This window comes from Ptychodera flava, chromosome 2 (assembly GCF_041260155.1).
Source record: "Ptychodera flava strain L36383 chromosome 2, AS_Pfla_20210202, whole genome shotgun sequence".
In the NCBI taxonomy this organism is placed as follows: Eukaryota; Metazoa; Hemichordata; class Enteropneusta; family Ptychoderidae; genus Ptychodera; species Ptychodera flava.
In genome coordinates, this window is record NC_091929.1 from 11293175 (window position 1) to 11305873 (window position 12699).

The following is a 12699-nucleotide window of genomic DNA, read 5'->3' on the forward strand; positions in this document are numbered from 1 at the left end:
GACCTTTGACCCGATTAATGCTAACACAGGACTACGAAGCTCAGCAGGGCGAGTTAGCTATATTTTCATCCAGTATTTCCTCTAAAAGGTGCGTTATGTTTAACGCTCGTCATGATGAGGATTAAGAAAGTATCTGACTTCCAATTTATTCCGGCACACGGATGTATGCCGGGATCAGTCCTGAATTATGGCATTATGACACGTTGGACGATGACCTGAAGTTTGCCCTTCAAACCAGAAGTCCGGGTGGCAAATGCAATCTGAGACGAAATACTATTTTATTTGAACGGGAAGAGCGCAGTTGTGCAATGCTTCATGTGTAACACAGTGGATAAAATTTTATGTCTGAAAGTTGATCTTGACCAAAGGCACTGAAATTGCTTTTCCGTGAACATGATTCTCCTCCTGCAGGCAGAAGTGGACACCGCTCAGGTAATCACGCACATGCGCAGTGCGTTTTAAAGCGGTGATATTATACGGGGAATCCCCGCAGCCATACGTTCTATGTAAATCACTTTGACAGTTTGATATTGGTTAAACAGCTCTAGCCTGGGTAGCAGTAATGCTATTTTTCCCGAAGACGTTGCTAGTGGCAAGTGAAGTCCCCGTATGCCGTGTCCGAGAGACATTTAGGCCTAAAAGACTGTTAGCAGATTTATTATATCGCGTATGCTACGGAGTTAGGGGAAGGCGGCGAGTTATGACTTCGAGATTACGAGCCTGGGATTGCGAGTGGTAATCTCAGATCGGCCGTTGAATTCTGGCCGCCATATTTTACAGGAACTACATCTATAAAGGTAAGTCGAAGTTCAAATCCTAAATACATCACAGACCAAATCTTCCAAACAGTCTCACATAGTGGTGTCACAGCCTGGTGCGCGTAATACCTTGCGAAGTTTCAACAAAACAACGTGCTCAGGAGGTAATAGCCAGATTTAGCTACACGTCATTCTTACTTGAACGCTTGGACCAGTATACCTGTAAGGCATACTAGTCCCAGGTGAACGTGATAGCGTAGAATCCATCTGATCCACGTTGGCGTTGGCGTACACGTTCACGTACAAAACCCCGCTTGGCTACGCATTACGTCACCCGTTCGTGTGGCAGACGCAAACGTATGTAGCTGTGGAAACGCAGCTATCTGTTGGCGGGGCCCGGTAGCGTGCGTCGCTATGCGGGTCATCAAAAGATCCACGGGCTGCATTTCCACAGCTAACGCAAACGATATGATTCGGCTAGGCTGGGGTCTCCGTAGTTTGTTTCCGCATCACAGGGATAGCTCAATCGTTACCGGTATGCCGCGAATCGACGAAGAAATTTCACATAAAAACAACGAAAATACATAAATATCTTTGAGTATGTCACTATCACATATCCAGCTAACAACTGCATGAATGATTCACAGTTTATATCATGTTCTGATGTTCCTGAAGGTGAGAATAAATTTACATGTTTACAAATTACGTGAAAACAGGCTTGGTTGTCTCCACATTACTACGCGACGTCTGCTCCGTGTACGTCGAGAGCCTACGCATATAAGTCGATGACATCATGGCAGAAATTCGTGACGTTACGCATTCACGTTCATTTAAAATGTGTAGCCAAACCTGTCGAATGACAGTAACATGCACGTTTGCATGCGCAGAATCAAACAATATTGAATAGTCAGCCATTCTTCGTATCATGATTTGTGTGTCATTTGAATAGAAAGAGTATTACATGATGTAGAGTAAAAGTAGATTGTAAAAGAAAGTAAAGTAGAATTGTAATATATATATATATATATATATATATATATATATATAAACAGATTACTTCAACTACAAAGTAATGAAATCTATTACTTAAGTTTCATGCATCTTGCAATCCTCAGATAGAGTGAAAGGATTACTAGCTCGACACTCTTACATATATGACTGGACGAACCATTCTATTTGTAGGTAGTGTTAAAATTCGATAAATAATATTTGTTTTGGTGGCGACATTTTGAAACCAACTCAGAGCGTTTGTTTAACAGTGTAGATTTGTCAGCATTGATAATGTGCAGCTTTTCTGATATACAAAGATTACATCGCTTGTTCATGTTAAAGTAGCTCAATGCTTTATCAATGATTGACCATGAAATGTCAAAGTCTTGCCCCTTATATCTCAAGTTCCATATATATTTTGATAACTCGGTGTCGTTTTTGTATTCTCGTTGCGGAACGACTTCATGTGATTAGTGTAGCACACTGTTAAACAAACGCTCTGAGTTAGTTTCAAAATGTCGCCACCAAAACAAATATTATTTATCGAATTTTAACACTACCTACAAATAGAATGGTTCGTCCCAATCATATATGTAAGAGTGTCGAGCTAGTAATCCTTTCACTCTATCTGAGGATTGCAAGATGCATGAAACTTAAGTAATAGATTTCATTACTTTGTACTTGAAGTAATCTGTTTATTTATAACGGTCTGCTTTTTGCATTGAGCACTGTAATTTCCCTCGAGGACATCTGTATACTTCGAGATATATATATATATATATATATATATATATATATATATATATATATATATATATATATATATATATATATATATATAATATAAGCGTGATATATGTATATGATAAAGCCCGAGTCGAGGGCTCTTCTGGTATATAAAGTCCAACCCAACGATAAAATGTCGAGGCCGCAGGCCGAGACATTTTATCGTAGGGTTGGACTTTATATACCAGAAGAGCCAGAGTACGAGGGTTTTATCAGACTTAAAAACTATCGCCCCTAACTGATATATTTTCGTTTTCAATGTGTTTACGTCAACCGTCCCCTTTGTCAATGTAACATGTTTAGGATATGAATTAAACTTTCATTTGTGAAATAGCCTTCCAATGAAATGGAACATCCTATAAATGCCCTAGGGCACATTATATAAATGCCCTAGGGCACAGCAGATTTTGTGTGCAGCTGGTTTCCGCTTTGTTACCAAATTTGAATATTAAAACTTACCAGATGTCTACAGAATATGACATGTTCACTTTTAATTGGACAGTATTTACTACGGCGCTGTCATTCGTTTCTGGAATTTGGTGACCAAGGCTTTACGAGTAAATAAAACACCCTGAATTGAGCACTCTGATTGGTCAATCAACAGTAGATAGTTTTTAAATATATATATATATATATATATATATATATATATATATATATATATATATATATATATATATATATATATATATATATATATATATATATATATATATATATATATGATAATGGACCTCGAGTGACATACAGACTAGTTAAACCTATTCGTAATAACATCTTCAACTACAAACAAACAGTTGAAAGTATAAACATCTCAGAAGACGAATGCCTATCTGACACTGAAAGTTGTGACTGTCAACATTCTCAGTTCTGTGATCCGAATCACAGACATATTGTAACAGGGGATCTCAGGATTGCTGAAAATGCCAGGTTAAGGAAATTGCTATCCAAGGGACCTAATTTTAGGGAGCCAAGGACAGTCAATTATTCTCAGTGTGTTAGGTTTATTGAGTCATCTCTCAAGGACTTCATTCCATCCATGGCCGCCAAATATGATGTTGACATCACAACTTTCGATGAATGGAAAAGTAAGGTGATGGATGCGGTAAATGCAAATGTTCAAAAATTGAAGAAACGTAAAAAACCAAGGAAAACATCTCCAGTACTTAAAGACCCTACGGCAGTCTCGAAACCTACACCGTAAATATGTTGTGGTACCAATAGATAAAGCTGCAAACAATATTGCATTTGTGTGAAAATCATTCTATATATAAAGCGTCTCCTTACTGAAGTGGGTATCATGAACGGAGGGTCAGACACATACACAATATCAACAAAAGATGTGACATGTTATCACGAACAACATTGCAGTATGTGACAGATTTGGACTTACAGTATCAGAGAAAGAACAAAAACTACCACTAATGTACTGGATGCCCAAGATGCATAAGAACCCGTCCGGAGCTCGCTTTATTGTAGCATCAAGCACTTGCAGCACTAAACCACTCAGTAAAAGCGGTTTCTAGTGTCTTTAATTTTTGAACAAGTACACAGATTCCGTCTAAAAAGTAAATTTTACTGCAACAAAAAAACTTTCTGGGTTGTGAAAAATTCTTTTCCAGTAATTGAAAAGTTGAACGTCATCAACACTAGGAAAAAGGCCAAATGCATCTCAACATTCGATTTCAGTACACTATGCACCAAAATTGAACATAAGGATCTACTGAAAGAATTGTACAACGTAGTTGACTTTGTATTCGAGGGTGGAACTAAACGAAATATTGATTTCTCTTCTTCTAAGGCATTTTGGCGCAAAGAGAAACAAAGCCTTTGTTTTTCTCAGGCATCACTAAAGTCTGCTAGAAAACATCTAATAGTTGAAAGCTATTTCCAGATAGGTTACATACTCCTTTTACAAAACACAGGCATTCCTATGAGTATTGATCCAGCACAAATTTGGGCAAATTTATATCTACACAGGCATGAGTATAGATTCATGTCAAAACTCATTCATACCGATATAGCTCGTGCTCGGAAATTTCATTGATGCGCACGATTCATCGATGACATATGTCTTCTAAATGATGGTGGAGAGTTTTGTAGATTATACGAGCAAATATATCCTGCAGAGCTCACGTTGAAGTGTGAGCATAATGGACAACATGCTACATTTCTCGAATTGGACATATCTATAGTAGATGGAATATTGGTCTATAAACTCTTTGACAAGCGCGATGATTTCAAGTTTACTATAGTGCAAATGCCAGATCTCGAAAGTAACATCCCTTCGTATATTTTTTATGGCACTGTATTGTCAGAATATCTTCGCATTGCTCGCGCAACACTTCTAATAGAAGATTTTGTTCCAAGAGTTGCCAGCCTGTACAACAGGATGTTGTCTCAAGGAGGACAACAACCTAAAATTGTCAGACAGTTTCATAAAGCTATGTCAAGACATCCTCAACTTTTTGAAAAATTCAATGTAACACCGAAAGACATATATAACATAAGACTCGGAATAACTTAAGGTTTGGTGGTACCTGATCAGTACTGCTTGGGGAGTCAAGGAAGTTGACTGTATTGTTTTCAAATCCCCGAAACAGTCGCCATGGTAAATAACTGATGAACATCTAGGAGATTTCGATTATGTTATTTCTTTGCTGTATATTAATTGTTATAAACTAATCCTGCTTATTTCATATATTCATCATTCATATGACACAATCATAGAGAACCCATGATGATCTATTGCTTGCACTTGCATGACATTACTTTACATCATTGTTGTATTTATTTCCATCCGAGTGAATTTAAACTGTTTAACTACTTTTGAATATATATATATATATATATATATATATATATATATATATATATATATATATATATATATATATATATATATATATATATATATATATATATATATATATATATAAAGTTACATTTTGTTGAAATGTGTGGGATTCTCGCGTATCGTTTATCCTGTTTCTCGTTGTATGCTGTGCTAGAGGGCGTAATACCGTTTTCAGCTCAAATAGGAGTGTAGTGCGTATAGTGGCTATGGTACTGCCTAATACGGACCAGTAATCACAAACGATCTTAAGAATGACATTTAGAGTACCATAGACAGTGGAGGGGGAAATTACGACAATGTTAAAATGCTTGACCGTTTCTAAAACTATTGCGTAGTTCGATTGGTATTCTTTGAACAGGGATCTGTTCTTGATTGCAGGCACAACAGCAATATGAGAATAACTGTTTTCCTACTCGGGGTCCTTGTCGTCTTCGCTGCTTTCACCGAAGCTGGCGAGAAAGACAAAATAAAAGGCGGCAAAAACGGAGAAGGGAATTCAAATAAGAAAGGTAAGTAGAAAGGTTATTCATTAACTTGTTATATTGCTAACTGTCATCTCTGTTAACTTTTTAACACCTGTGTCTGTCAAGGGCCTTTTGTCGCCACGTCGGAAGGACATGCTGCAAGTACTATGGAAGTGATCAGGGCAAACAGAACTGTATCAATCATAAACAGAAGAGGGAATCTTACGCCTCTATGGTCTGTTTTACCATAGGTACATGTCCACGGCTTTCAAACAAATAATGGTTAACTACCTATAGAATATCAGTCTCAATATTTGTCACTGAGACCCATTCTACCATACATCAAGAATATCGTCACTTATAATATTGGCATGCCTGCTTTGTTTTATACGAAAGTACACCGCTGCATTTTCCGAAACGAATTCAGTAGGTGGCCATCAGACCTACTCTCATTCATGTTGACAGCCAACACGTAAGGGATGAACCATTTGATCTTTGCAGGGTTAACATAATATTACCAAATTCCGCATCCAAAGATTTGACTTACACATTAGTACTTCTATCTGCACAGACCATGGAAATTGTAGACCATGCTTCATCCCCTCGACCCCTTCCCGCACTTTACAGCTAAGGGTGTATGTTCACTCACTTATGTACACTCACTTAGGTCTACCACATCTAACCAAATGTGAGTAACGTATCATGACGCTATTTTTCTTTTACAAGTAAAATACAAAGTTTTACCCCAAGAGTTAACGCAAGCGCCATATGCATTTCGAATATTGGTTAATTTAGGTCACTTATTTCTGCAATGTCAAAATTTGCAGGATGGCTACGCATATTTATTTTTGATGATGATAAAATTGATTGCTTTTAAGCTGCCTTGAGGAAATTAAGGACGCAGATCACAACTTAAGTTTAGAGGCGTGCGCTGCCTAAACATCTCATCCTTTGTGAGAGTTGTTGAGTATTCCTTGTCAAACATTTTCTACGCGTACTGTATGTATGTATGTATGTATGTATGTATGTATGTATGTATGTATGTATGTATGTATGTATGTATGTATGTATGTATGTATGGATGGATGGATGGATGGATGGATGGATGGATGGATGGATGGATTAATGTATGTGTGGATGGATGGATGGATAGATGGAGGATGGATGGATGGATGGATGGATGGATGGATGGATGGATTGAAGGATGAATGTATGTATGTGTGCATGTGTGTGTGCGCGCATGCGCGCTCGCGCACGTGATCACCGTAAACCCTGTCTTCTATTCATCTATATGACTGTATGATTCATTCAATCTCGTCTGAGCAGAAGATGACAAAACGGACAGAGATTACACCTCCGTGGTCTCGGATGATGATATACCAACAGACGGTGAATGAGGTGTAGTTTGTACAGATATCTCAATAACTGAACAATGACATAAACCATGTGAGGGCGATAGACGCAGGAAAGGTTAACATGTTCGATATGCCTGACTTTACCTTGCTGTTCAATTTCAAAAGAGTGCAAGTACAAAACTCATGAAATTAGCGAGTGAATGACGGGTACAAGAAATGCTCAGCTGCAACTTTTGAAAGGTGATCCCAAACTCTGTGCACCAGACAAAATGTGACAAAGAGATAAAAAGGACTGAAAGGCAAGATAGATGAGAGTTGACTGATACTAATGCGTACTGACAATTGTAGATCAATTCAACAATGGCCGGCTGGCGAGCCAGTAATTTTACATGCATAACAGAAAACACTCTTTCGTTTATCTTGTTTGTTTATGTTCCCAATGGGAGACATACAGGTCGTGTTTGACTGATGGTACATTTTGTGTTGTCAGGAAACTGCTTCAGTCTCGACATATTGCCTTTGTTACTCTAAATTATTTAAAAAAAATGACATGGTATGAATTGACCCTGTGGTACATATTGTTAACCAAGCTGATTGGCCAGGATTGAACACGTGACATTGTTAGCAAAAGGCAAGTGTGTCATGGTGAGAATGTAACTTTAAACTGTAAAATTCAATAACTATAAAAGTTTGGACGATTTGAAGATTTGATGAAGTTGTCTCGGTTAGTGTTTTGTAGGACAAGGTGTTTCTTAATTGTTACTTGCATTAGAATTGGTTACACAGTACATAGTTTTGGCAAGATTAGTGCCGTATATGTTTATATAATCTGGGTAAGAGAAGAATAAGAAGTTTTTGTTAAATTGCACTGGATGTCTAAAATGTTATGAAAACTTACATCCACTGTCTAGATGGCCGGGTGTTGGAACGTGCCCATTGACTATTAAATTTTGACTTTCTTCCAGTCTGAATGTACATATTTCTATCGTATGTACATCGTACGTTTCAATCAAATTCATTCAAAATTGAAAGAAATCTTATTAAATTAAAGCAAACTGATTCAAAATTTAAAGAAATCTTATTAAAGTGACCCAATTTTTTTCCATGCCAATAATTTGCCGTGTGTTTTCTCTGTTATAGAGATGATACTTGACTATAATATTCCGTTACTTTACATCAAAGTTAAATCATCTTCCATTTGTATGCATTCCGTTATCAAGGCATTGCTAATTTGTCCACAAGGAATAATGCTGCTAAGGCACAACATCTACATGAAATCAATGAATATTTCTTGATCACACAATCAAACAGAAACACTCTTTGCAATTAGTTTAAAATTCAGTTTGCTACCAGTAACACATGACATCTATATCAGTATGTCGAATAATAAAAAATTACTTATCAATGTACTTTTTATTGTAGTTGCCGCAATGACTTTCGACGTAGCCGAAGTTCCTCCAGGTACAAAACCATTACGAGCCACTACACGCAGTGAAAATCTCACAGCTCGGATCAAACAGAAGATTGAAAGCAGTTATCAAACCAACGTGAACATAGTCAGCTCTGGCGGTTTACACGGGCTAGTGCAGGCGGTAGACCTAGCCTATGATAATCACTACCCATTGGTGTTGAGTCCAGACATGATATGGTTGTGTATCACACAGGGTTTAGCAATCCACATCAACGAAAACTCCGAACGGCTGAGAGAGAAATTTGTCTCACACTCTGGGAAGAAGGAAATAAAAGTAAGAAGAGATGACTTTGTGAAAGGCTTGGCAACCAATCCATGGCCAGAGGTTTTCGGTGAATTTTCAGAGAAGATTAAAGATGAAATAGGAGCAACAATTTATGATCTCATTACTCCAAATTTCAGCACAACCGGTCCTATGGAAAAGGCAGTGGGTGATATCGCCTTAATAGACGCGATGCAGTCTTATTTTACATATACGTTTATAACCCTTTGTGGAATTCCATCCATTACTCTCGAAGGCACTAAGGAAGACTGGATAGCAGTCCGGGATAAAGTTGAACAACTGGAGCAGTACGATCTCAAATGGTGGACTAAGGAACTGCTACCTGTCTTAGATCAGTTTGTGAACGCATCAAGTGGGACAATTAACAGGGAATTCTGGTCCGATATTTACAAAGTAAGAATAACTGAATAATATAAATTCTAAACTAGCAGTATATTTATGTTTTAATTCACATGTTTTGTTATCAGAACTTGGTTACAATAATGCTATATCCTTTTTCCTTACATGAAGATATAAAACTTCAAGCAAGCTATTGTATATATGTTTGATGCAGATTGTGTTTTCAATTGAATAGCGACACCAATTTATGGCTGCATTATAAATACGTTCATGGCAAAAATTGCTGTCTATTGAGATTACTCGCAAATATTAATGTGAGTAAAAACGTTACTTTACTTTTGAAATTCTGTTTCTGTGCGACAGATAGATGACAATTCTGGTGGCCCGTATATAACGGGCTGGATCATAACCCTCTTTCCATATCTTCAGAAGTATGGAAGCTTTGCACAGAATGAATACGTCGACAAGTGGTCCGTGAGAGAGATTTTCTTTGGCGTAACAACCGACCGTTTTCCATCTGGCTTGTCCAAAGCACCATTTGTATGGGAATATTTTGAACAGAAATTCGAGATGCAGTTCATTGGAGGATTCATGGCAGTGTCCCAAGATCATGAGACTTTGGCGCTGAGACCGGAGCTTGGTTGGGCTGTTGTAGAAGATGATGTCACATCTGAGCCGGTTGAACATGATCCTGCACAATTGCTCTAGTGAAGTTGATAAATACATCACGTAATCTTTGAAAGAGAGACCTCATTCAATTCTTTTAGCGGGTGGACAGAATTGTCCCCGAGGCTGTCTTTCGCCCATTTTAAAGCGATGTATTCATTGCTTCGCTTCGATAAAGTTTGTGTGCGATGTGTGATAGTGAGCGTACAAGCGTGAGAGCTACACGAACTCTACAACGTGTGGAGGGGTCGCAGTCAGAAAAATTGTAACAACTTTATAGTTCGGTTATTGAACTGATCTTTTTGAGATTGGGGACTTGGCCGAGCGGTTTTGTTTGTGGCTTCTCCGCTAGGTGACTGGGTACCGTACGTTGTGAGTTCGAACCCGATCGAAAACACCGTATTATATTGTACTTCTCACAGCTGCTCAGATTGTTAGATTAATTCATTGTTTTTCATAATTTCTGCCCAGGCAAAATACAAATGTATTGTACACATGATTATCATCTCTTTGAAGTTCGACATCAGTAATCAAATCTTCCAAATTTTCATGAATTTAATCACGTATTTTTGCTTTTCAGAAGACTTCTGTCACGTCCCCCCCTAATTCCTTCGTCCATTTTCGAGCCTGTCCGGAAGTGTCGATAACACATCTTATTTGCAATTGCCGATCGCCTTCACCATACAGTGTAGTCTGGGCCCCTGACCAATTTCTACCCCTGACTATGCTGCTAACAAAATAGGGTCAATTATAGGCTATTGTGAGCATAACTATCATAGTACGAGTGCTGTGATTACGTTGAATTTATTTCCAACTCGGAGCTGCCTTAGAATTTAGATTTCGTATGCCCATGGAGTAATTTTAACTCCATAATTTCCCGAACCAAACATACTATATTGAATTAACAACGAAATATCATTTATTTTGAGTCATTGCCGTACATGTGAAAGGTCACCGGGGGCACAAGGTCAAGTCTGAAAAAAAAAACAGAGACAATAATCGTCATTTCACCACTATATACCATAATAGAAGAACAGAGTCGGAGACTTAAAAGTGAAGCCGTGCAAACAACTTCAACGTTCGCTGTTTTGTCATGTAATTTTCGACCTTGCCACTGTACAGATAGCCTATTTTCCATAGCGGCGCAACCAGCGGTAGAAATAGGTCAGGGAGCCAGACAACATACAGTGGTTTTGACCATTAGGTCAAAGACGTCTGCATACGTTATGAGTGCCAATTGTAAACCCACAGGGGCACATAATTGGCCCATTAAATTATAAGAAAGAATAAAGAATACTGCTATTAAACCATGATTTGTGAACCTTTTTCCTTGCTCTCTGCTCTCGCCCAGTTTTTCCTCGCTTTGTACATTGAGTCATGACGGCTTCAGTATAATTATGTATGCATGATGTAGTGCGCTCTCTCTTGGTGACCATTTGACACGCTATACAATAGCCGTATAGCTTTATTTGGCACAAAAGTATTAAGTCAATGCAGAAATCTAGTACGAAAAGTTCACCAAGGGAGGGCGCTCTACATACTATGAATAATTTTTTCCAATACAAAACTAGCTAAATCTTTGCTTTTCTAAATGCTTGACAGTTGATATAAATGAACGTGGTGAGAATAGGGTCTTTGAAAGAGCAGATGTGAACAACAAGTATGATATTGGAATTTCACCAAAATGATTATTTGTAAAGGTTAAAAGGTATTCTTAAAAGAGAAAAAGTCAAATGAGAAATCATATGTCAATTAGGATATTATTGATGCGGACCGAGGGTCAATGTTTTACGCGCATGACAATTGGGGAGGGGTCACTCATTTTCTCTCAAACACTTTTGAAGGGTCACTATTTTTAACCCCATAGCCTTAGGGTGCAATGGGTTAATCAATCAAATCAGCTCATTTGGGTGGGGGTGTCAGATTTTAGAAATTTAATTGGGGGTTTCTCTGTTTGCTTTCATTTGTAGCGTAAGGTCCACTGACCCCCTTCCCGTAGAAAACGAATGCTCTCAAATTTTTGAATCTTTAAAGTAGCACTCCTACTTGGTAACATTTTTAAAGCGCATTTTTTTAATGCCAACGGTCGATATTTGACGTGGCGACTGCGCGCGGATCACGAGATATCGATAAAAACATGTCCTCAAAAAAGTAAAAGTTTGAATTCCGGTGGCCCACCTAAATTTAGCTTCCGAACATCGAACGTTCGGCACTGGGGACATTGTCAACTAAGCTATGGAGTACGGGCTACGCTAACGCTGCTGTATGCCACAGTACCACTAGCGTCGGTGATCGGTCATGCCCCCTGGGGGAAAGCCGAGTCTTACTGACTCTGAGAAAAAACGGAAAACAAAGTTTGCTGTTCAACCAGAATTCGCATAGGTGACTAGCACAGTTACGTGCGATTGATACATGGCGGCCGCCGAGTGGTATGCATAGACGCATACCACGCGTGCGGCGTTCTGTGTGGCAGACGACAAAATGTAGTCATCGGAGGCGGCTAATATTTGACACGTAAAAACTGATGTTTATGTGGTATTGGTTAAAAATATAGTACAACTGATTTAGAATAATGAAAACGACAAAACTTAGGAGAAGTTTTACAAAACTTTACCTGATGTAAAGGCATAATGCTGTATATAAAGTCTTTGCAGTGGGAAGTAAATTAATTGCATCGTCCGAACTTATTGTAGACTCCCTAGAATATCGTCAATCAGCACAACAACAAAC

The 12699-nt window shown here is 38.3% G+C and overlaps 1 protein-coding gene across 2 annotated transcripts; it reads left to right on the forward strand.

Moving 5' to 3' along the window:
- Positions 1 to 229: 229 nt before the first annotated feature.
- Positions 230 to 11282, forward strand: LOC139114427 (uncharacterized). 2 transcript variants are annotated; one of them, XR_011547872.1, is made up of 5 exons: positions 230 to 797; positions 5770 to 5900; positions 8633 to 9357; positions 9667 to 10368; positions 10408 to 11282. XR_011547872.1 is itself a non-coding variant. In XM_070676159.1 (4 exons), the coding sequence occupies exons 2-4, from the start codon at positions 5783 to 5785 to the stop codon at positions 10009 to 10011; spliced, it is 1188 nt and encodes a 395-aa protein (XP_070532260.1). In that variant the 5' UTR covers positions 230 to 797; positions 5770 to 5782; the 3' UTR covers positions 10012 to 11282. The 2 variants fall into 2 exon arrangements, 1 of the variants encoding a protein (XP_070532260.1); XM_070676159.1 differs by having other exon boundaries at positions 9667 to 11282.
- Positions 11283 to 12699: the final 1417 nt, after the last annotated feature.

Coding starts and splice junctions, on each gene's coding strand:
- LOC139114427 (XM_070676159.1), top strand. CDS start 5,783: ATGAGAATAACTGTTTTCCTACTCGGGGTCCTTGTCGTCTTCGCTGCT. Junction 5,901..8,632: donor AGGGAATTCAAATAAGAAAG/GTAAGTAGAAAG, acceptor TTTTTATTGTAG/TTGCCGCAATGACTTTCGAC. Junction 9,358..9,666: donor TCTGGTCCGATATTTACAAA/GTAAGAATAACT, acceptor TCTGTGCGACAG/ATAGATGACAATTCTGGTGG.